This window comes from Coregonus clupeaformis, chromosome 2, assembly GCF_020615455.1.
Source record: "Coregonus clupeaformis isolate EN_2021a chromosome 2, ASM2061545v1, whole genome shotgun sequence".
Classification (NCBI taxonomy): Eukaryota; Metazoa; Chordata; class Actinopteri; order Salmoniformes; family Salmonidae; genus Coregonus; species Coregonus clupeaformis.
The window spans coordinates 28,295,065-28,315,739 of record NC_059193.1 but is presented as its reverse complement, the minus strand read 5'-3'; the positions used below and the strand labels follow the sequence as shown (position 1 = coordinate 28,315,739).

The 20,675-nt window shown below is 46.6% G+C and overlaps 1 protein-coding gene across 2 annotated transcripts in view; it reads left to right on the top strand.

The window, feature by feature from the left end:
* The window catches only part of LOC121532834 (protein diaphanous homolog 1-like), a 172,644-nt gene that overhangs the window by 34,982 nt on the left and 116,987 nt on the right, over nt 1-20,675 (top strand). Inside the window, exons 2-11 of one of the 2 annotated variants that reach the window (XM_041838629.2) lie at nt 9,785-9,811; nt 10,551-10,709; nt 11,005-11,106; nt 11,210-11,424; nt 11,562-11,765; nt 12,437-12,653; nt 12,782-12,900; nt 14,154-14,270; nt 16,866-16,981; nt 19,183-19,247. In XM_041838629.2, the coding sequence (XP_041694563.2) occupies nt 9,785-9,811; nt 10,551-10,709; nt 11,005-11,106; nt 11,210-11,424; nt 11,562-11,765; nt 12,437-12,653; nt 12,782-12,900; nt 14,154-14,270; nt 16,866-16,981; nt 19,183-19,247 (1,341 nt within the window). The remainder of the gene's footprint in view (nt 1-9,784; nt 9,812-10,550; nt 10,710-11,004; nt 11,107-11,209; nt 11,425-11,561; nt 11,766-12,436; nt 12,654-12,781; nt 12,901-14,153; nt 14,271-16,865; nt 16,982-19,182; nt 19,248-20,675) is intronic. The other variant, XM_041838636.2, reaches the window with a different exon arrangement.

Sequence of the window (20,675 nt, the reverse complement as noted above, 5' to 3'; positions counted from 1 at the left end):
TCTGCTCTCCCTCTAGCTATGTCTCTGCTCTCCCTCTAGCTCTGTCTCTGCTCTCCCTCTAGCTCTGTCTCTGCTCTCCCTCTAGCTATGTCTCTGCTCTCCCTCTAGCTCTGTCTCTGCTCTCCCTCTAGCTATGTCTCTGCTCTCCCTCTAGCTCTGTCTCTGCTCTCCCTCTAGCTCTGCTCTCCCTCTAGCTATGTCTCTGCTCTCCCTCTAGCTCTGTCTCTGCTCTCCCTCTAGCTCTGTCTCTGCTCTCCCTCTAGCTATGTCTCTGCTCTCCCTCTAGCTCTGTCTCTGCTCTCCCTCTAGCTCGCTCTCTGCTCTCCCTCTAGCTCTGTCTCTGCTCTCCCTCTAGCTCTGTCTCTGCTCTCCCTCTAGCTCTGCTCTCCCTCTAGCTATGTCTCTGCTCTCCCTCTAGCTATGTCTCTGCTCTCCCTCTAGCTATGTCTCTGCTCTCCCTCTAGCTATGTCTCTGCTCTCCCTCTAGCTATGTCTCTGCTCTCCCTCTAGCTCTGTCTCTGCTCTCCCTCTAGCTCTGCTCTCCCTCTAGCTATGTCTCTGCTCTCCCTCTAGCTCTGCTCTCCCTCTAGCTCTGTCTCTGCTCTCCCTCTAGCTCTGCTCTCCCTCTAGCTATGTCTCTGCTCTCCCTCTAGCTATGTCTCTGCTCTCCCTCTAGCTCTGTCTCTGCTCTCCCTCTAGCTATGTCTCTGCTCTCCCTCTAGCTCTGTCTCTGCTCTCCCTCTAGCTCTGTCTCTGCTCTCCCTCTAGCTCTGTCTCTGCTCTCCCTCTAGCTCTGTCTCTGCTCTCCCTCTAGCTCTGTCTCTGCTCTCCCTCTAGCTCTGTCTCTGCTCTCCCTCTAGCTCTGTCTCTGCTCTCCCTCTAGCTCTGTCTCTGCTCTCCCTCTAGCTCTGTCTCTGCTCTCCCTCTAGCTCTGTCTCTGCTCTCCCTCTAGCTCTGTCTCTGCTCTCCCTCTAGCTCTGTCTCTGCTCTCCCTCTAGCTCTGTCTCTGCTCTCCCCTCTAGCTCTGTCTCTGCTCTCCCTCTAGCTCTGTCTCTGCTCTCCCTCTAGCTCTGTCTCTGCTCTCCCTCTAGCTATGTCTCTGCTCTCCCTCTAGCTCTGTCTCTGCTCTCCCTCTAGCTCTGCTCTCTGCTCTCCCTCTAGCTCTGTCTCTGCTCTCCCTCTAGCTCTGTCTCTGCTCTCCCTCTAGCTCTGTCTCTGCTCTCCCTCTAGCTCTGTCTCTGCTCTCCCTCTAGCTCTGTCTCTGCTCTCCCTCTAGCTCTGTCTCTGCTCTCCCTCTAGCTATGTCTCTGCTCTCCCTCTAGCTCGCTCTCTGCTCTCCCTCTAGCTCGCTCTCTGCTCTCTCTGCTCTCTAGCGCGTTCTCTCGCTCTCTAGCGCTCTCTCGCTTTCTCTCTCTCTAGCGCTCTCTCGCTTTCTCTCTCTCTAGCTCTCTCTCTAGCTCTCTCTAGCTCTTTCTCTAGCTCTCTAGCTCTTTCTCTAGCTCTCTAGCTCTCTCTAGCTCTCTTTCTGCTCTCTACCTCTCTCTTGCTTTCTCTTTCTCTCTTGTTCTATTTAGCAGAGCTCTCTTTCTCACGTCTCTCTCTGTGTGTGGTGGGGTAATATATATTTTGTACTTTTGGACTCGCGCTCAGATATATATACAAACACACACACTGTTTCCTGTCTGATTACCCCAAGTTCCTTGTTACTGTTTCCTCATGCTGATGTTTCCGGCCTTGTGGGTTAAATGGCACCAACTTGGCATCAGCTGCTTTAAGAATAGCTGCGCATATGCTTTTGTGCGTGTGTGTGTTTATGTCAGTGTAAGTGGAAACTGCCCTATAGAGTAGAGGGTGATCAGATCAGTGTTCACTGCAAGAGGCGAAGGCCAATTAGCCTGGTCAACACACTGAGCATGGTTACATGGACACAATACGATGACTTTAGATAGTCAGATTAATATAATAGTTTAAAACGTTTACACGCTTTGCAAGAACGATTTCCATAATAATCCTGTTTCCATTGACACATCTGAAATCGGGCTTCCGGATGGGACTTAAATAAATGCAGATGATCACCAATCAGAACAAACGTTCTACCACAGAGACCATGTTATTTTGGAGAAACCTATTTAGACATATAAAGCTTGTATGTGAAAACTATTTCTAAACTGACTTCAGTTTTTTACCAATGCTGGCACTTGCACAGATCAAATAACCCACTGGACTGCCAATTTAAGCTGTTTACATGTCCTAATAATTTGAAAGATTGCTCAGAAAACCAGGTGTTGTAATCGGCGTATGCTTACTTCGATTTTGACCTTACGCCGATTAAGATAAGCAGAGTAAAGGGTGGCAAGTAGCCTAGTGGTTAACCGAAAGGTTGCTAGTTCAAATCCCAGAGCCAACTAGGTGAATAATCTGTCGATGCCCTTGAGCAAGGCACTTAACCCTAATTGCTCCTGTAAGTCGCTCTGGATAAAATCTAAATGACTAAAATGTAAATGTGCATGACTATTTCCGTACTCGGCCTACTGCCATAATCAGTTTAATATCGAATTATTAGTGTGCATGTAAACGTACTCACTGACTGTATCAGAACACCATTAGTGGTCATGATGTGCTATAGAAGGACCATTACACATGTAGTCTCATTACCAGCTCTGTGGTTGCTTCCCAAATGGCACCCTATTCTCTTTATAGGGCACTTCTTTTGACCAGGGCCCATAGTGCCCTATATAGGGAATAGGGTGCCATTTGGGATACCCCCTGTATTTTTTTTACACAACATCTAGGCCAGTGGTTCCCAACCTTTTTTGGTTACTGTACCACCAAGTACATTCTGCTCTGCCTGGAGTACTCCTGAAGTACCCCATCATGTGCATTTTACCAGTAAGCCTATGGTCTCATGATACTTCTCAAGTTCACCCTGTGGGTAGGCCTAGTCCTAGTACTCCTGGTTGGGAAACACTGATCTAAGCCACTAATAGGTGACAAACAAACTAGGCCTACACCAGATCAGAGCATCCTTCCTGCCAGAGGGATGGCATCTCTATAAGCTTGGCGACAACAAGGCTAGGACACTGGCAGTAGGGGACATATTTTAATTTAATCCCTGCTTACTATTGACTCTTTTGAACCAATGCTGCTCCTCCCTGTGTGATAACGTCTATGTTATCTACATCAATGTGCAGTCAGTTTGTGTACGTGTCGTTATGTGTTCACAGTTCACATGAGTGTGTTTGACTGTGTTTTGCGGTGATGCCCACAGTGTATGAGTTCTCTTGTGATAACAGGTAGTGATTTGATAACTTGGCTGTGGCATCTTAAAACATGGCAAAGTCAAGGTGTGTGTGTGTTTTTGAGCGAGGTAGGGTGACTCCCACTCCGTTCCTTTGAAATGTGTAAGCCACAAGGTCCTGATAAGAACAGGGTTTGTACAGTCATGGAAATCCTGGAAAAGTCACGTAAGGTTTTCCAGGCCTGGAGAAGTTTTGGAAAATGATAAAATCCGAAAAGTCATGGAAATTAATGTAATAATTTCTGTTGTCATTTATTTAGGCACAGTTTTTATTCCACTTTAGCGCGGCTGAGACAGTCAGACATTGCAGCAGCTGGTAGGCTTAGCCTATAAAATATAATAGCGAACCGACTAACTAGGTAGCCAGTTAAAAACGTACAGTATCTTGTCACCTGGCTAGTTATCTCTCTAGTTAACTGTTTAGCTAGTATTAGCATGTATTCATGTTTTCGTCATGTCCCCAAAAACGTTCCACCAACACTCGTGAATAAGGCCATACAAAGTTGATTTACTTTTTTGAACAATTCATATAATTCATTGAAATTATTATTTTTGACCAAATTAACGATTCATTTTCCCATTGTATTAGTTGGTATTCTGTTCAATCGTGTTGAATCGAATCATATGAATCAAAATAATAATTTGTGAATCGTGAACCTCAATTTTCGGAAAAAATATTAGATGTTGCCTTTCTTTTGGATTAAGTGGCTTCAAAACGTGCTTTGTACATACTTACTTCCAGTTGATTTGGGTTTCTAATGTATATGACATTGCAACTCAATAGATGCTAGTCAGCCTGCAAAGTAAACACTTCTAAGTTAGTTAAGATAAATATGACTAAACTAGAAAAGGTACATTTCCTGAAGAAAATGTGTGGCCCTGCTTCAGATGAATAAAAAAATGTGTAACCTACCATAGCCATTTAATATTTGATATATTGAATGAAGGCATAAAACATATTTGGTTGTAATGTTGTAATGTGGTCAGCCATCCTCTAAGAGAGCTAATGGGTGTGCAGGCTTTTATTCCTGTCTCCCTCAAACAAACCACATTTTAAAAATGAGCGGCTCAACCAGACCTTGATAAACTAGCTCTGATGTGTTTGAGCAGGGTTGGATCAAAAGCCTGCACACCTAGTAGCTCTCCAGACTGAGGATTGACCATGTGTTTTATACAGTAGCCTAACCGGTACTTTGTGGAGAGGAGATTTTACATGGGATCAGAGAGCAGCCTTCAAGTTTCAGTACCACATTACGTTTACTTTTTTATACATACATAGAGACACCGGCAATTGTTGGTCATGGACATTTGGTTAAAACCAGTTTAGGGGACTTTCTTGGTTCTGCTACCGGTTCCGACTGACATTTTTTGCTTATAAATCGACCTGTGGACACTGTAAATTGAAATGGCTTGCATTGAGCAATAGCACTGTGATGTAGGATGTGAAATCTGAAACCACTTGAAGCTGGGATATCCCTCCTACCATTTCATTCGCTCTTCAGACTGTCCAACTCCTGGTTGAACCCTACGTCACAGCCACTGCCTGCAGTCATTACATCATAGTGCAGCAGGAGAGAGTGGTTGCATCACTATAGTACATTCAGAGATTGAGTTATAGCCATTCATCTAAAATAATTCATAGATTTTAAACAATAAACACTTTCTGTTTGTCATAGATGTAGAAGATTAATATAAGATGAAAGGCAAGTTCCTAACCAGTTCAGGAGGCAGATGTTTTGACCTTTTAGAAAATATGCACATTTTCTGTAACACTAAACATACAAATATTTATTTTACAATCTTGTAGTTAGTGGCTTCATAATTTGATTATTATATACTTAGAAAGCATATGTCATTTCAAGCCTTATTCATACAGTTTTGTTGAATAGGAAATATTTCATTTTCATATCATATTTGTCCTCAAAAGTGACTACACCTCAGCAATTTACAACTATTTTTACCAGAAAGGTGAGATTTTAACCTTTCTTGGAGTATGCAGCATTATTAGTTATTTTTTACGGTCCTCTCATGATAAATAAATACTTTCGGGGATTACGTGGATTACATGTAGTTACATTTAAAAGTTAAGTCATGGACAAGTCATGAAATTCCATCTGTCAAAATGTGTATGAACTCTGTAAGAAATAGTAGACATGGAGACTGAACACTCCTTAAGGGCACCAGCTAATGTCAGCCCAATGCCATAGAAACAGAAGGTTATAAACACAAAATACAACACAGGGTGTTTCCATTCCAGTCTAGCTGCAGACATGGCCTTCTAGTTCTATGATGAGGGTCATAGTCTTTGGCTGGGATGGCTGAGACCAATCTCAATGTTAGAGAGAAAGTTGTCAGAAGGTAACGAGATTGAAAGTTGAGAAAGTAATCAAAAAAAGACGACACTGTGGCCCAGGTCCAATCAGCTGGGTGACTCGGGAGAGACTGGGAGGAGGGATGGAGAGAATGGAAGGGAGGGATGGAGGGATAGAAGATGTGGAGATGGTGTGCTGTAAGGATACACTCTATGTTGGGATTTAGGCTAATTGTTTTTCTCTGACTATTGACTAATGAGCAGCTCTCTCAAATTGAATTTGTGTGGAATCCATAAAATAGTCACAACAGCAAACACCAGTCCCTTGTTTGAACTGTGTGTGTGTGTGTGTGTCTGCCCTTGTCTGCATACCATTGAGAGAGTTGGGAGGTGAGAGAGAATGCGTAGGCTAATTTAACTTTTTTCTGTTGACGAGAGAGCTGATCACTGAAGCCTGTGAAAGAAACTAAAGTGAGAGAGTAGGAGAGCAAGAGTGCTTGGACGGAGGAGAGGACGAAGGAGAGTCTAGCAGGACTGGCATGGAGGGGAGGGGGCTGGCCCGGCCCAGTGAAAGATGTGGTGTCTGTAAGTGTCTTGTCCAGAAGGATGACTGTTTGAAGCCGTAGAGGAGGGTTGTGATGGTCAGTGTGTGTTCTGTGACCTCTGACCCCCATGTTCTGGGTAGTTGCTAATTGGCTCCAGATGTTGGAGCGTTGGACAGCCATACTGGCTAATGTCTGTTAGTCAAATGCATGTGGGATGTACAGTTGAAGTCGGAAGTTTTCATACACCTTAGCCAAATACATTTAAACTCAGTTTTTCACAATTCCTGACATTTAATCCTAGTAAATATTCCCTGTCTTAGGTCAGTTAGGTTCACAACTTTATTTTAAGAATGTGAAATGTCAGAATAATAGTAGAGAGAATTATTTATTTCAGCTTTTATTTCCTTCATCACATTCCCAGTGGGTCAGAAGTTTACATACACTCAGTTAGTATTTGGTAGCATTGCCTTTCAATTGTTTAACGTGGGTCAAATGTTTCGGGTAGCCTTCCACAAGCTTCTCACAATAAGTTGGGTGAATTTTGGCCCATTCCTCCTGACAGAGCTGGTGTAACTGAGTCAGGTTTGTAGGCCCCCTTGCTCGCACACGCCTTTTCAGTTCTGCCCACACATTTTCTTTAGGATTGAGGTCGGGGCTTTGTAATGGCCACTCCAATACCTTGACTTTGTTGTCCTTAAGCCATTTTGCCACAACTTTGGAAGTATGCTTGGGGTCATTGTTCATTTGGAAGACCCATTTGTGACCAAGCTTTAACTTCCTGAATGATGTCTTGAGATGTTGCTTCAATATATCCACATAATTTTCCTTCCTCATGATGCCATCTATTTTGTGAAGTGCACCAGTCCCTCCTGCAGCAAAGCACCCCCACAGCATGATGCTGCAACCCCCGTGCTTCACGGTTGGGATGGTGTTCTTCGGCTTGCAAGCACCCCCTTTTTCCTCCAAACATAACGATGGTCATTATTGCCAAACAGTTCTATTTTTGTTTCATCAGACCAGAGGACATTTCTCCAAAAATTACGATCTTTGTCCCCATGTGCAGTTGCAAACCGTAGTCTGGCTTTTTTTATGGCGGTTTTGGAGCAGTGGCTTCTTCCTTGCTGAGCGGCCTTTCAGGTTATGTCGATTATAGGACTCGTTTTACTGTGGATATAGATACTTTTGTACCTGTTTCCTCCAGCATCTTCATAAGGTCCTTTGCTGTTGTTCTGGGATTGATTTGCACTTTCCGCACCAAAGTACGTTCATTTCTAGGAGACAGAACGCGTCTCCTTCCTGAGCGGTATGACGTCTGCGTGGTCCCATGGTGTTTATACTTGCATACTATTGTTTGTACAGATGAACATGGTACCTTCAGGCGTTTGGAAATTTCTCCCAAGGATGAACCAGACTTGTGGAGGTCTACAATTTTTTTCCTGAGGTCTTGGCTGATTTATTTTGATTTTCACATGATGTCAAGCAAAGCGGCACTGAGTTTGAAGGTAGGCCTTGAAATACATCCACAGGTACACCTCCAATTGACTCAAATTATGTCAATTAGCCTATCAGAAGCTTCTAAAGCCATGACATCATCATTTTCTGGAATTTTCCAATCTGTTTAAAGGCAAAGTCAACTTAGTGTATGTAAACTTCTGACCCACATGAATTGTGATACTGTGAATTATAAGTGAAAATAAACTGTATGTAAACAATTGTTGGAAAAATTACTTGTGTCATGCAGAAATGTAGATGTCCTAACCGACTAGCCAAAACTATAGTTTGTTAACAAGAAATATGTGGAGTGGTTGAAAAACAAGTTTTAATGACTCCAACCTAAGTGTATGTAAACTTCCGACTTCAACTGTATGTTACAGCACTTTGACTTATCATTTGCTGTAAACCAGGACTAAAATAATTGGTCTATGGCATAATAAAGATGTATTTGATTGAATGTTTGGAACATAATAATGTATCTCATTTGTGGCTTATCTTGGCTGTGAAGTGAAGTATCTTAATGGATTATTAGGCCTACCATATGCGTGCTGATATCTTGAGAAATGCATCCTTAGGAAGTGAGCAACGTTAATTTTTTTATTTAATTTTTTTGGGGGGGTAGATCAGCTTATATTGTTGGGTAAATATATACACTACCAGTCAAAAGTTTGGACACACCTACTCATTCAAGGCTTTTTCTTAATTTTTTTACTATTTTCTACATTGTAGAATAATACTGAAGACATCATAACTATGAAATAACACATATGGAATCATGTAGTATCCAAAGAAGTGTTAAACAAATCAAAATATGCTGCAAATTGCTGCAAAGAAGCCACTACTTAAGGACACCAATAATAAGAAGAGACCTGCTTGGGCCAAGAAACATGAGCAATGGACATTAGACTGGTGGAAATGTGTCCTTTGGTCTGGAGTCCAAATTGGAGATTTTTGGTTCCAACCGTCGTGTCTTTGTGAGACGCGGTGTGGGTGAACGGATGATCTCTGCATGTGTATTTCCCACCGTAAAGCATGGAGGAGGAGGTGTTATGGTGTGTGGGTGCTTTAACCAGCATGGCTACCACAGCATTCTGCAGCGATACGCCATCCCATCTGGTTTGGGCTTATTGGGACTATCATTTGTTTTTCAACAGGACAATGACCCAACACACCTCCAGGCTGTGTAAGGGGTATTTTACCAAGAAGGAGAGTGATGGAGTGTTGCATCAGATGACCTTGCCTCCACAATCCCCTGACCTCAACCCAATTGGGATGGTTTGGGATGAGTTGGACCGCAGAGTGAAGGAAAAGCAGCCAACAAGTGCTCAGCATATGTGGGAACTCCATCAAGACTGTTGGAAAAGCATTCCACGTGAAGCTGGTTGAGAGAATGCCAAGAGTTTGCAAAGCTGTCAAGGCAAAGGGTGGCTATTTGAAGAATCTAAAATATATTTAGATTTTTTAAACACTTTTTTGGTTACTACATGATTACATATGTGTCATTTCATAGTTTTGATGTCTTCACTATTATTCTACAATGTAGAAAATAGTAAAATAAAGAAATACCCTTGAATGAGTAGGTGTGTCCAAACTTTTGACTGGTAGTGTATATATACACTACCAGTCAAAAATATGTGAGATGCTGCCATCACCAGGACATTAATTGGTGTAGCCTGACACCTTGTGGCAAAAATTTACAAGTGCAATTGTATTCTGCAATAAACCTGTCTAAAAATCTGAAATCCCCTAATCTCAGAATATCAATCCCTGCCTTTAGAAAGTTTCAGATGATCCCTAACTTGATACCAGAGGAATTAGTGCGCTAATCTACATATACATGTTCTAGATTGATCCAGTGTGATGTGTAACAGTCAGTGTTTTAATGAAGTGATCTTGTAGAGTGATTGTGATCTATCTGTAGCCTATATTCCCCTCTGTCCTCCTGTGATCAATTATTAATAATGACCTCTGTAGAGATAATCCTGCCTGATCCTAATTTATCCTTTCATCTCTCCCCCACCCCTTTTCTTCCCTTCTATCTCCCCGTCTCCCTCATTGTCCCTCTCTTTTCTCCTGTTCAATCTCCCCATTTGTTTCTCCTCCTTTCCCTCATTCTCTCGTCCTCCCTCTGTACAGAATATCAAACGACTGATTCCTGATGAGGTAGGTTATTTGTGATCCAACATCATCTCAGTGATCTGATCAGTGTCTTGGTTGCATCTCATCTCACCTTACCCTGTAGCCCACCACTAACCCCCTGCCCCTCCATTCATCCATACCAGCCTGATTGTTACAATAACACCCCATAATAACACAGCCATGTAGTTGTCTGTACTACTCACGCTGGTTGGTTCAACACATGTTGGACGGCGCATGTGTTACCTACCTGCCTGCCTCCCTGGCTCCCCCCTTGCCAGCTACCTCTGTGTCCTGTGAAAACCTAGCCTGTCCCTAACCCTAATGGGCCATCACCATGCTTCACACAGCTGCTGTGTCATTGTGCAGCTTACTTGCCAGTGCTCTGGTGTCCCTGCACTGTCATCTTGACACTGTCTGCAGCTATACAGGCAACAATCAATGCTACACACTAGAATGAGATGAAGGAGGATTGGACAGACCTTGTCATAACTCTTTGGAGGCAACTGGGATGTTCATGATATCACTCTGATCCTGCTTCATCTTACTCACATATGAATTGAGTACTCTGTCAGCTCCAGCCAAGGTGTTTCAGAGTGATATTTAGTCATCGATGATGCCTGAATGTCCACTGGAGTCTAATGCCCAATCCCAAATCAACCCTGACCTTGCCCCGACCTATCCAATCCAAGAGGTCAGGTTGATCTGGAATAACCCTAATATCTCCCTGTGTGACCTCTGACCCCTGGCATTTGACCCCCTGCAGTTGGAGCGCTTCACCAGCATGAGGAAGAAGGACAAGGAGAAGCCTCATGCGCCTGCTCAGCGCTACTCCAACGCTGCCCACTACGAGGTGCCTGCCCAGGGGACCATGCTGCACGACCACCCTGATGAATATGTCCTGGAACTCTTCGAACAGATGCTGGTGAGAGAAAGGGTCAAACAAAGAGATACTGTCTTTGTAGAGGCTGGTGGGAGAGAGGGTTAAATACAGAGATACTGACTTTGTAGAGGCTGGTGGGAGAGAGGGTTAAATACAGAGATACTGACTTTGTAGATGCTGGTGGGAGAGAGGGTTAAATACAGAGATACTGACTTTGTAGATGCTGGTGGGAGAGAGAAAGGATAAGGATGTGTATGAGTGTGGACTGAGTGTGTGTGTGAACTGTAGGCTCTTTTGGGATGCTCACTCTACGATCTCTCTCTCTCCCCCTCCCCAGGTGGATATGAACTTGAATGACGAAAAGCAGCGGCCTCTGCGGGCAAAAGACATCTCCATCAAACGAGAGATGGTTTCTCAATACCTCCACACATCTAAAGCTGTGAGTAACAAAGGTTGTGTTACTGGGATAACAGTAGACTTAGGACAGCGGTAACTTGTCCTCTATATATGCTCAATATACTAATACCGTGTGTGTGTGATAGGGTCAGAGCCAGAAGGAATGCTCCAAGTCAGCCATAATGTACATCCAGGAGCTGAGGACGGAGCCCAGAGACGCACAGCTCCTGGGCTGTCTGGAGTCACTCCGGGTCTCCCTCAACAACAACCCTGTCAGCTGGGTGCAGAACTTTGGAGACGAGGGCCTGGCTCTGCTGCTCAACATCATGAAGAAGATCCAGGAGGAGAAGGACGAGTACCCGTAAGATATCAACACCATCTTACCCCTTGAACCCATTACCTTCTGCAATAGATTTGCAAGTCACCTGTTTTGAATGTAAACCGTTGCCCATGCAGTAACACACCTTTCTCTCTCTCTTCTCTCCTCCTGTCATATAGGAATATGGGAGTGAAGTGTCAACATGAGATTGTGCGCTGTCTCAAAGCCTTCATGAACAACAAATATGGTCTGAAGGCCATGTTGACGTCTCCCGAGGGTATCCCTCTGTTGGTCCGAGCCATCAACCCCAGAGTTCCTCACATGATGGTGGACGTGGTCAAACTGCTCTCGGCCATCTGCATCCTGGAACAACCTGACAACCTGTAAGTGTGTGTGTGTGGGAGAGTGAGACTGTGTGTGTGTGTGTGGGAGAGGGAGACTGTGTATGTGTATACAAAACATTAGGAACACCTGCTCTTTCCATGATATCGACTGACCAGGTAAATCCAGGTGAAAGCTATGATCCCTTATTGATGTGACTTGTTAAATCCACTTCAATCAGTGTAGATGAAGGGGAGGAGACCGGTTAAAGAAGGATTTTTAAGCCTTGAGACAATTGAGACATGGATTGTGAATGTGTGCCATTCAGAGGGTGAATGGACAAGACAAAATATTGAAGTGCCTTTGAACAGGGTATGGTAGTAGGTGCCAGGCGCACCGGTTTGAGTGTGTCAGGAACTGCAACGTTTTTCACGCTCAACAGTTTCCTGTGTGTATCAAGAATGGTCCACCACCCAAAGGACATCCAGCCAACTTGACAACTGTGGGAAGCATTGGAGTCAACATGGCCAGCATCCCTGTGGAACGCTTTCGACAACTTGTAGAGTCCATTCCCCGACGAATTGAGGCTGTTCTGAGGGCAAAAGGCGGGGTGAAACTCAATATTAGGAAAGTGTTATTAATGTTTGGTGTAATCAGGTGTGTGTGTGTGTGTGTGTGTGTGTGTGTGTGTGTGTAAGTTTCTGTGTATTAATGTGTGTAACTCTCTCTCTAGTCATGAGCGTGTTCTGGAGGCCATCACTGAGGAGGCAGAGAAGCAGGACATTGAGCGGTTTCAGCCACTCCTCTCCGGTATGAACAAGCCCAACATCGCCCTGAAGAATGGCTGTATGCAACTCATCAACGCTCTCATCAGTCGAGGAGAAGAGCTGGACTACAGGATCCACATCCGCTCAGAACTACTGAGACTGGGCCTACGAGACCTGCTGACTGTGAGTCTCACACACACACACACACTAACTCTCAAACTTATTCTGAACCATTGGAAACTGATGTTTATCTTGAAGTTATGTTTATCTGTGGTGAGTTGTATTGACCCCCCTTTACTTCTCTCCTGTAGGAGATTCGGACCATTGAGAATGAGGAGCTGAGGGTGCAGCTCAGTGTTTTTGACGAGCAGGCTGAGGATGACTCTGAAGAACTCCAGGCCCGCCTCAATGACGTGCGCATCGAGATGGAATATCCTTCCGCTTCAGAGAGGCTCAAATAGTCCCTCTACATAGGGCAGCTTGTTCAGATGTCACAGTGATAGGAGTTTATAGTATGGCTGTGTCAAATAGCACCCTATTCCCTGTATGTTCCTTCTGTTTATCAGGGCCTGTAGGGTAGTGCACTATATAAGGAATAAGGCACCCTATTACACAGTAAGTTGAGGCCCCGACTGAGACTCTTCTTTTTAAACGTCACTGTCCACCAGGTGGCTCCAAGGTGCCATAATAATTTCTCACACAAAAACAAGGATTTCCACAGTGCTTTTATTTTACCTTAATTGATTTGGTTCTGATACATTTGATCACAGTTATACATTGATAAGGAACGGACTAAAGTTTTATATCAAACTGTTAAACAGCTTTGAGCTCTTTGGCTTTTACATTTGTATATTGCTTCATATACATTGACTACTGCATATACATTGACTACTCCTGCATATTTAAGGAGGATCATTAGCATTGTCACTAAACAGAATAATATATATTTGTAGTAACAGCAGAATTTTTCAGTGTTGATGCTGTGAATTATGTCTGTCTCTTCTACCTCATGTTTCATCATAGAGATGTACCCCCATACTTGTCTTCTCTCCTGTCTCCTCCTCCTCATGACTCTTTCTCCCCTGACTCTTTCTCTCATGACTCTTTCTCTCATGACTCTTTCTCTCATGACTTTCTCTCATGACTCTTTCTCTCATGACTCTTTCTCTCATGACTCTTTCTCTCCTGCCTCCTCCTCCTCCTGTCTCTTTCTCCCCTGCCTTCTCCTCCTCCTGTCTCCTCCTCCTCCTGACTCTTTCTCTCCTGCCTCCTCCTCCTCCTCCTCCTGTCTCTTTCTCCCCTGCCTTCTCCTCCTCCTGTCTCCTCCTCCTCCTGACTCTTTCTCTCCTGACTCTTTCTCTCCTGACTCTTTCTCTCCTGACTCTTTCTCTCCTGACTCTTTCTCTCCTGACTCTTTCTCTCCTGACTCTTTCTCTCCTGACTCCTTCTCTCCTGACTCCTTCTCCCCTGCCTTCTCCTCCTCCTGTCTCCTCCTCCTCCTGACTCTTTCTCTCCTGTCTCCTCCTCCTCCTGACTCTTTCTCTCCTGACTCCTTCTCTCATTGATATCATTGAATGACATACCAGAAATAAGGTTAGCAAAGTTTTTGTACTAGAGTAAATTGTGTTCCATTGGCCCCTCTGACCCCTCATGTGGTTGTAGTCCTTAACCGTGCGGTCCTACTGACGTGATGGAGGTGTTCCAGATCGTGATGAACACGGTCAAAGACTCCAAGGCTGAAACACACTTCCTGTCTCTGATGCAGCACCTGCTGCTGATCCGCAATGACTACATGGTCAGGTAAGGGAATGGACTTCAACACACACATACACTGTAACCGAAAAGGTCGTTGGTTGGAACCAGGAGCCGACAATGTGAAAGATGTTATGTTGCCCTTGACCAAGGCACTTCTTCCTAACTGATCCAGGGTAGCTGGAAACATGGCTAGCCCTAACTGTGACCACACTCTCCGATTTCCACTCACTCAGGTACACACACCTATAACCTTTACTCTGACCCTGGCCTTCTGTCTCTGCTCTACCACCATGTGACTCAGAATAGATGTTGTTGTGATGACCCTCCATCCCCCCCACCCTCCCCTCCCCTCCATTCACCCTCCATCCCCCTCACACTCATTCCCCTCACCCTCCACCCTCCCCTCACCCTCCATCCCACTCACCCTCCCTACACCTCACCCTCCACTCCACTCACCCTCCCCTACACCTCACCCCTCCACTCCACTCACCCTCCCTACACCTCACCCTCCACCCTCCCCTCCCCTCACCCTCCATCCACCTCACCCTCCACTCCACTCACCCTCCACCCTCCACTCCCTCACCCTCCCTACACCTCACCCTCCACTCCACTCACCCTCCACCTCCACTCCACTCACCCTCCCTACCCCTCACCCTCCACTCCACTCACCCTCCCTACACCTCACCCTCCCTCCACCTCACCCTCCACTCCACTCACCCTCCACCCTCCACTCCACTCACCCTCCCTACACCTCACCCTCCACTCCACTCACCCTCCCACACCTCACCCTCCACCCTCCCCTCCCCTCACCCTCCATCCCCCTCACCCTCCACTCCACTCACCCTCCACCCTCCACTCCACTCACCCTCCCTACACCTCACCCTCCACTCCACTCACCCTCCCTACACCTCACCCTCCACCCTCCCCTCCCCTCACCCTCCATCCCCCTCACCCTCCCTACACCTCACCCTCCACTCCACTCACCCTCCCTACACCTCACCCTCCTCACTCACCCTCCCTCCACTCACCCTCCCTACACCTCACCCTCCACCCTCCATCCCCCTCACCCTCCCTACACCTCACCCTCCCCTCCCCTCACCCTCCATCCCCTCACCCTCCCTACACCTCACCCTCCACTCCACTCACCCTCCCTACACCTCACCCTCCACTCCACTCACCCTCCCTACACCTCACCCTCCACCCTCCATCCCCCTCACCCTCCCTACACCTCACCCTCCACTCCACTCACCCTCCACCCTCCCTCCCCTCACCCTCCATCCCCCTCACCCTCCCTACACCTCACACCACTCACCCTCCACCCTCCCCTCACCCTCCATCCCTCTCACACTCAGCCCCCCTCACACTCATTCCCCTCACCCTCCCACCCTCCCCCTCCCCTCACCCTCCATCCCTCTCACACTCAGCCCCCTCACACTCATCCCCCTCACCCTCCACTCCCCTCACCCTCCACCACCCCCTCACCCTCCACCGCCCCTCACCCTCCACTGCTCCTCACCCTGCTCCTCACCCTCCACCTCCCCTCACCCTCCATATCCCCTCACCCTCCATATCCCTCACCCTCCACCTCCCCTCACCCTCCACCTCCCCTCACCCTCCACTCCACTCCCCTCACCCTCCACCTCCCTCACCCTAGAATGTCAAACAGTGACCTCCCCTCACCCTCCACCCCCCTCACCTTCACCCTCCACCCTCCACCTCCCTTCACCCTCCACCCCCTCACCCTCCACCGCCCCTCACCCTCCACCTCCCCTCACCCTCCATATCCCTCACCCTCCACCTCCCCTCACCCTCCACTCCACTCCCCTCACCCTCCACCCCCCTCACCCTCCACCCCCCACCCCTCACCCTCCACTCCCCCCTCACCCTAGATTGTCAAACAGTGACTGACTCTGACACACGGACAGATAGTTAAACATACAACATGAACAGTCCATTTGTGAAATATTAACTTAATTGGTCTTCAGTCTAAGACGCATTTTCATGAAAATATAGCACACTAATCACAAGCTTATCAGCAAGTTTGTGATTTTTAACCTTTAAATAAACGGACACTAGATGTCTCTCTCCCTCCACGGATGAATCTGAGTTTGAAAAAATAGTGTCAAATGAAGGAGAGACTGGAGGAAGGGAGGGGGTAGAGTGCAAGAGTTGGGGAATAAATAAAGTATTGTGTTTTTGACTGAAGGAGTGTCACAGAATCAGACACCTCCTAAATTGAGTGTGTGTGAATCCAACTATATACACACACACACACACACACACACACATATATACTCTGACACTCCTATACCCTGAGATGAAGACTAAGTGCCACTCATATTGTCACAGTTTCATATGGACACCTGCACTCCCATACACTCACAGATACACTTGAATGCATGTATGCACACACGAGCCCAGACATTCTCCCACACATTTGGAATCTGCATATACCCATATCCTCTCTTTCTATTCCATCCATCTCCCAGATTTACGTTCGATTCACTTTCTCACTCTCCCTCTTTCTTGCTCTCAAAGTTTAACTTAATGCAACTTTTCTCTGTTCATTGTCTTCAACACACGCGCACACACACACACACACACACACACAATTACATAGATCCTCTCTCTGTCTTCCAGGCCCCAGTACTACAAGCTGATAGATGAATGTATAGCTCAGATCGTGTTGCACAGGAACGGAGCCGACCCTGACTTCAAGTGCCGCAATCTCAGCCTGGACGTTGAGGGGTTAATTGGTAAGAACCATACACACCATAGAATACACACACGGAACAGTTACCCAACAAGCCTGCTGTTCTATAACCACCACAAGGGTGAACCAGAGATGGACTGTATTTAGCTCCAGAGGTGGGGTTGTATCATTGTAGTGATTGTAACCATAGTGTAGTCTTACAACTTGGTGCATAGAGAACATGGAACCAGCCAACAGAACAACAGCCCAAAAAGCAGGAGAACCGGTGTGATTGTTGTCTCCCTCTATTGTTCAGTCCCCAGACCAGACCAAAGGCGCTTGTTGTCTCAGCTCACAGCTGCAGTCTACAATAGCTCTCTCTTTCGTTCTCTCGCTCTCTCTCTGCAGGAGGCTGATTGCACTGCTTCTAAATGCGTACACACACGCGTGCACGCTCTGGCCTCCTTTAATGCTGCCATTATTATTGGTGGAAAGCAGCCCAATCCTGCCCTGCATGCATTATTTAGGGGTTTTCTTTGAACTCTGGAAATTGTGCACACAGGTTTTTTTCTCTTCTTCTCTTTCTGTTAGAGGCTTGTCCCATTTAGCCCTGCTCTGATGACACGAACAACAACACAACTGCTGCCTCGCGTCACTGGTGTTTCTCGTCTTCTCTCCCATTGACTATTTTCTATCCATCCTTCTGTCTCCTCGCCTCTCTTACTTTTCTCACCTTTCTCTTCTTTTCTTTACCTGTTGTCTCAACTTAATCTTTCTCTTCTGCTGTTTCTGGATTAGTCTCTCTCTCTCTCTCTCTCTCTCTCTCTCTCTCTCTCTCTCTCTCTCTCTCTCTCTCTCTCTCTCTCTCTCTCTCTCTCTCTCTCTGTCTCTCTTACTCACACTCTCTCTCTCTCTCTCTCTCTCTCTCTGTGTGTCTCTCTTACTCACTCTCTCTCTGTCTCTCTCTCTCTCTGTCTCTCTCTCTGTGTCTCTCTCTCTGTCTCTCTTACTCACTCTCTCTCTCTCTCTCTCTCTCTCTCTGTCTCTCTCTCTCTCTCTCTCTCTCTCTCTGTCTCTCTTACTCACTCTCTCTCTCTCTCTCTCTCTCTGTCTCTCTCTCTGTCTGTCTCTCTGTCTCTCTTACTCACTCTCTCTCTCTCTCTGTCTCTCTCTCTCGTCTCTCTCTCTCTCTCTCTCTCTCTCTCTCTCTCTCTCTCTCTCTCTCTCTCTCTCTCTCTCTCTCTCTCTCTCTCTCTCTCTCTCTCTCTGTCTCTCTGTCTCTCTTACTCACTCTCTCTCTCTCTGTCTCTCTCTCTGTCTGTCTCTCTCTCTCTTACTCACTCTCTCTCTCTCTCTCTCTCTCTCTCTCTCTCTCTCTCTCTCTCTCTCTCTCTCTCTCTCTCTCTCTCTCTCTCTCTCTCTCTCTCTCTCTCTCTCTCTCTCTCTCTCTCTCTCTCTCTCTCTCTCTCTCTCTCTCTCTGACTCTCTGACTCTCTGACTGTCTCTCTCTCTGTGTGTGTGAGAGCGCCAGACTGAAGGTCACAATGCCTCATCTCTGAGACGTGATCAGGTCTGTCTGGAACACTCTCATCCCTCTTCTCCTCCTCTCATCCCTCTTCTCCTCCTCTCATCCCTCCTTTCCTCCTCTCATCCCTCTTCTCCTCCTCTCATCCCTCTTCTCCTCCTCTCATCCCTCCTTTCCTCCTCTCATCCCTCCTTTCCTCCTCTCATCCCTCTTCTCCTCCTCTCATCCCTCTTCTCCTCCTCTCATCCCTCTTCTCCTCCTCTCATCCCTCTTCTCCTCCTCTCATCCCTCCTTTCCTCCTCTCATCCCTCTTCTCCTCCTCTCATCCCTCCTTTCCTCCTCTCATCCCTCCTTTCCTCCTCTCATCCCTCTTCTCCTCCTCTCATCCCTCTTCTCCTCCTCTCATCCCTCCTCTCCTCCTCTCATCCCTCCTTTCCTCCTCTCATCCCTCTTCTCCTCCTCTCATCCCTCCTTTCCTCCTCTCATCCCTCCTTTCCTCCTCTCATCCCTCCTTTCCTCCTCTCATCCCTCCTTTCCTCCTGCTCTCATCCCTCCTTTCCTCCTGCTCTCATCCCTCCTTTCCTCCTGCTCTCATCCCTCCTTTCCTCCTGCTCTCATCCCTCTTCTCCTCCTCTCATCCCTCTTCTCCTCCTCTCATCCCTCTTCTCCTCCTCTCATCCCTCTTCTCCTCCTCTCATCCCTCCTCTCCTCCTCTCATCCCTCTCTCCGTCTCTCCACAGACAACATGGTGGACAAGACCAAGGTGGAATCCAGTCAAGCCAAGGCCATAGACCTTGAGAAGAAGGTGAAACACACACACACAGAGGATTGTAATGAGATTCTCTCCCTGACACAACTAGCAGTCTAAATGAGAAAGAGACGAATGAGAGAATGAGTACACACGGCTGACTGCTTCCTAATGGAGTACACACACACACTAGATGAGGGCTAAGTGTTTTGGTTGCGTGTTTTTTTTCTTTTCCCCATTATGAGTCTGACAGGATAATTGCAAACAGTGAGCTGAAACTATCCCCATCTCAGACACACACACACACACACACACACACATGCTGACATTCTGTCCCATTAAATGAAAACACACGTAAACATACCCATTCTCTGCAAATATGGACAATCACACTCAGTCTCTGCCGCTAACACACGGTCACGCACACACACACACACACGTTGGTTGATATGGTAATTGCTGGCAGGATAAGACTGTCAGAAAGAGGAGGACATCTATTGTCTGCAAGTTAAACACCAAACCAGCTGCGTGTGACTGTGTGTGTGTGACTGTGTGTGTGTGACTGTGTGTGTGTGTTCTCTCCAGTGTAGCTGGACACTAAGCTCTTTTTAACCCTGTAATCTCATGTTGCTCAATAACTAGATACTGAGCCCAGATTGCCTTTAACCCTTTATATACTGTTTTTATCGAACTCTTTGTCCTCATGCAGAGTTGACTGTATAATAATAAATAATGAGAATAATTTAGTTTGTGCTTATATTTTTCCTATGTAACACATGTGCAAGTGTGTATAACATGTGTGAATTGAAAATGTGTTTTTGCATATCCCAACTCCCCCTGAGACACCCTCGGAGAGTGGGGTCACGGCCAGGATCTGCCGTTATCAACGGCGACCCTGGAGCAATTATGGTTAAGTGCCTTGCTGGATGCAGAGCTGACTGTGTGTGTTCTCTCCTGTAGCTGGATGCAGATCTGACTGTGTGTGTTCTCTCCTGTAGCTGGATGCAGAGCTGACTGTGTGTGTTCTCTCCTGTAGCTGGATGCAGAGCGGACTGTGTCTGTTCTCTCCTGTAGCTGGATGCAGAGCTGACTGTGTGTGTTCTCTCCTGTAGCTGGATGCAGAGCTGACTGTGTGTGTTCTCTCCTGTAGCTGGATGCAGAGCTGACTGTGTGTGTTCTCTCCTGTAGCTGGATGCAGAGCTGACTGTGTGTGTTCTCTCCTGTAGCTGGATGCAGAGCTGACTGTGTGTGTTCTCTCCTGTAGCTGGATGCAGAGCTGACTGTGTGTGTTCTCTCCTGTAGCTGGATGCAGAGCGGACTGTGTGTGTTCTCTCCTGTAGCTGGATGCAGAGCTGACTGTGTGTGTTCTCTCCTGTAGCTGGATGCAGAGCTGACTGTGTGTGTGTGTGTTCTCTGCTGTAGCTGGATGCAGAGCTGACTGTGTGTGTGTGTGTTCTCTCCTGTAGCTGGATGCAGAGCTGACTG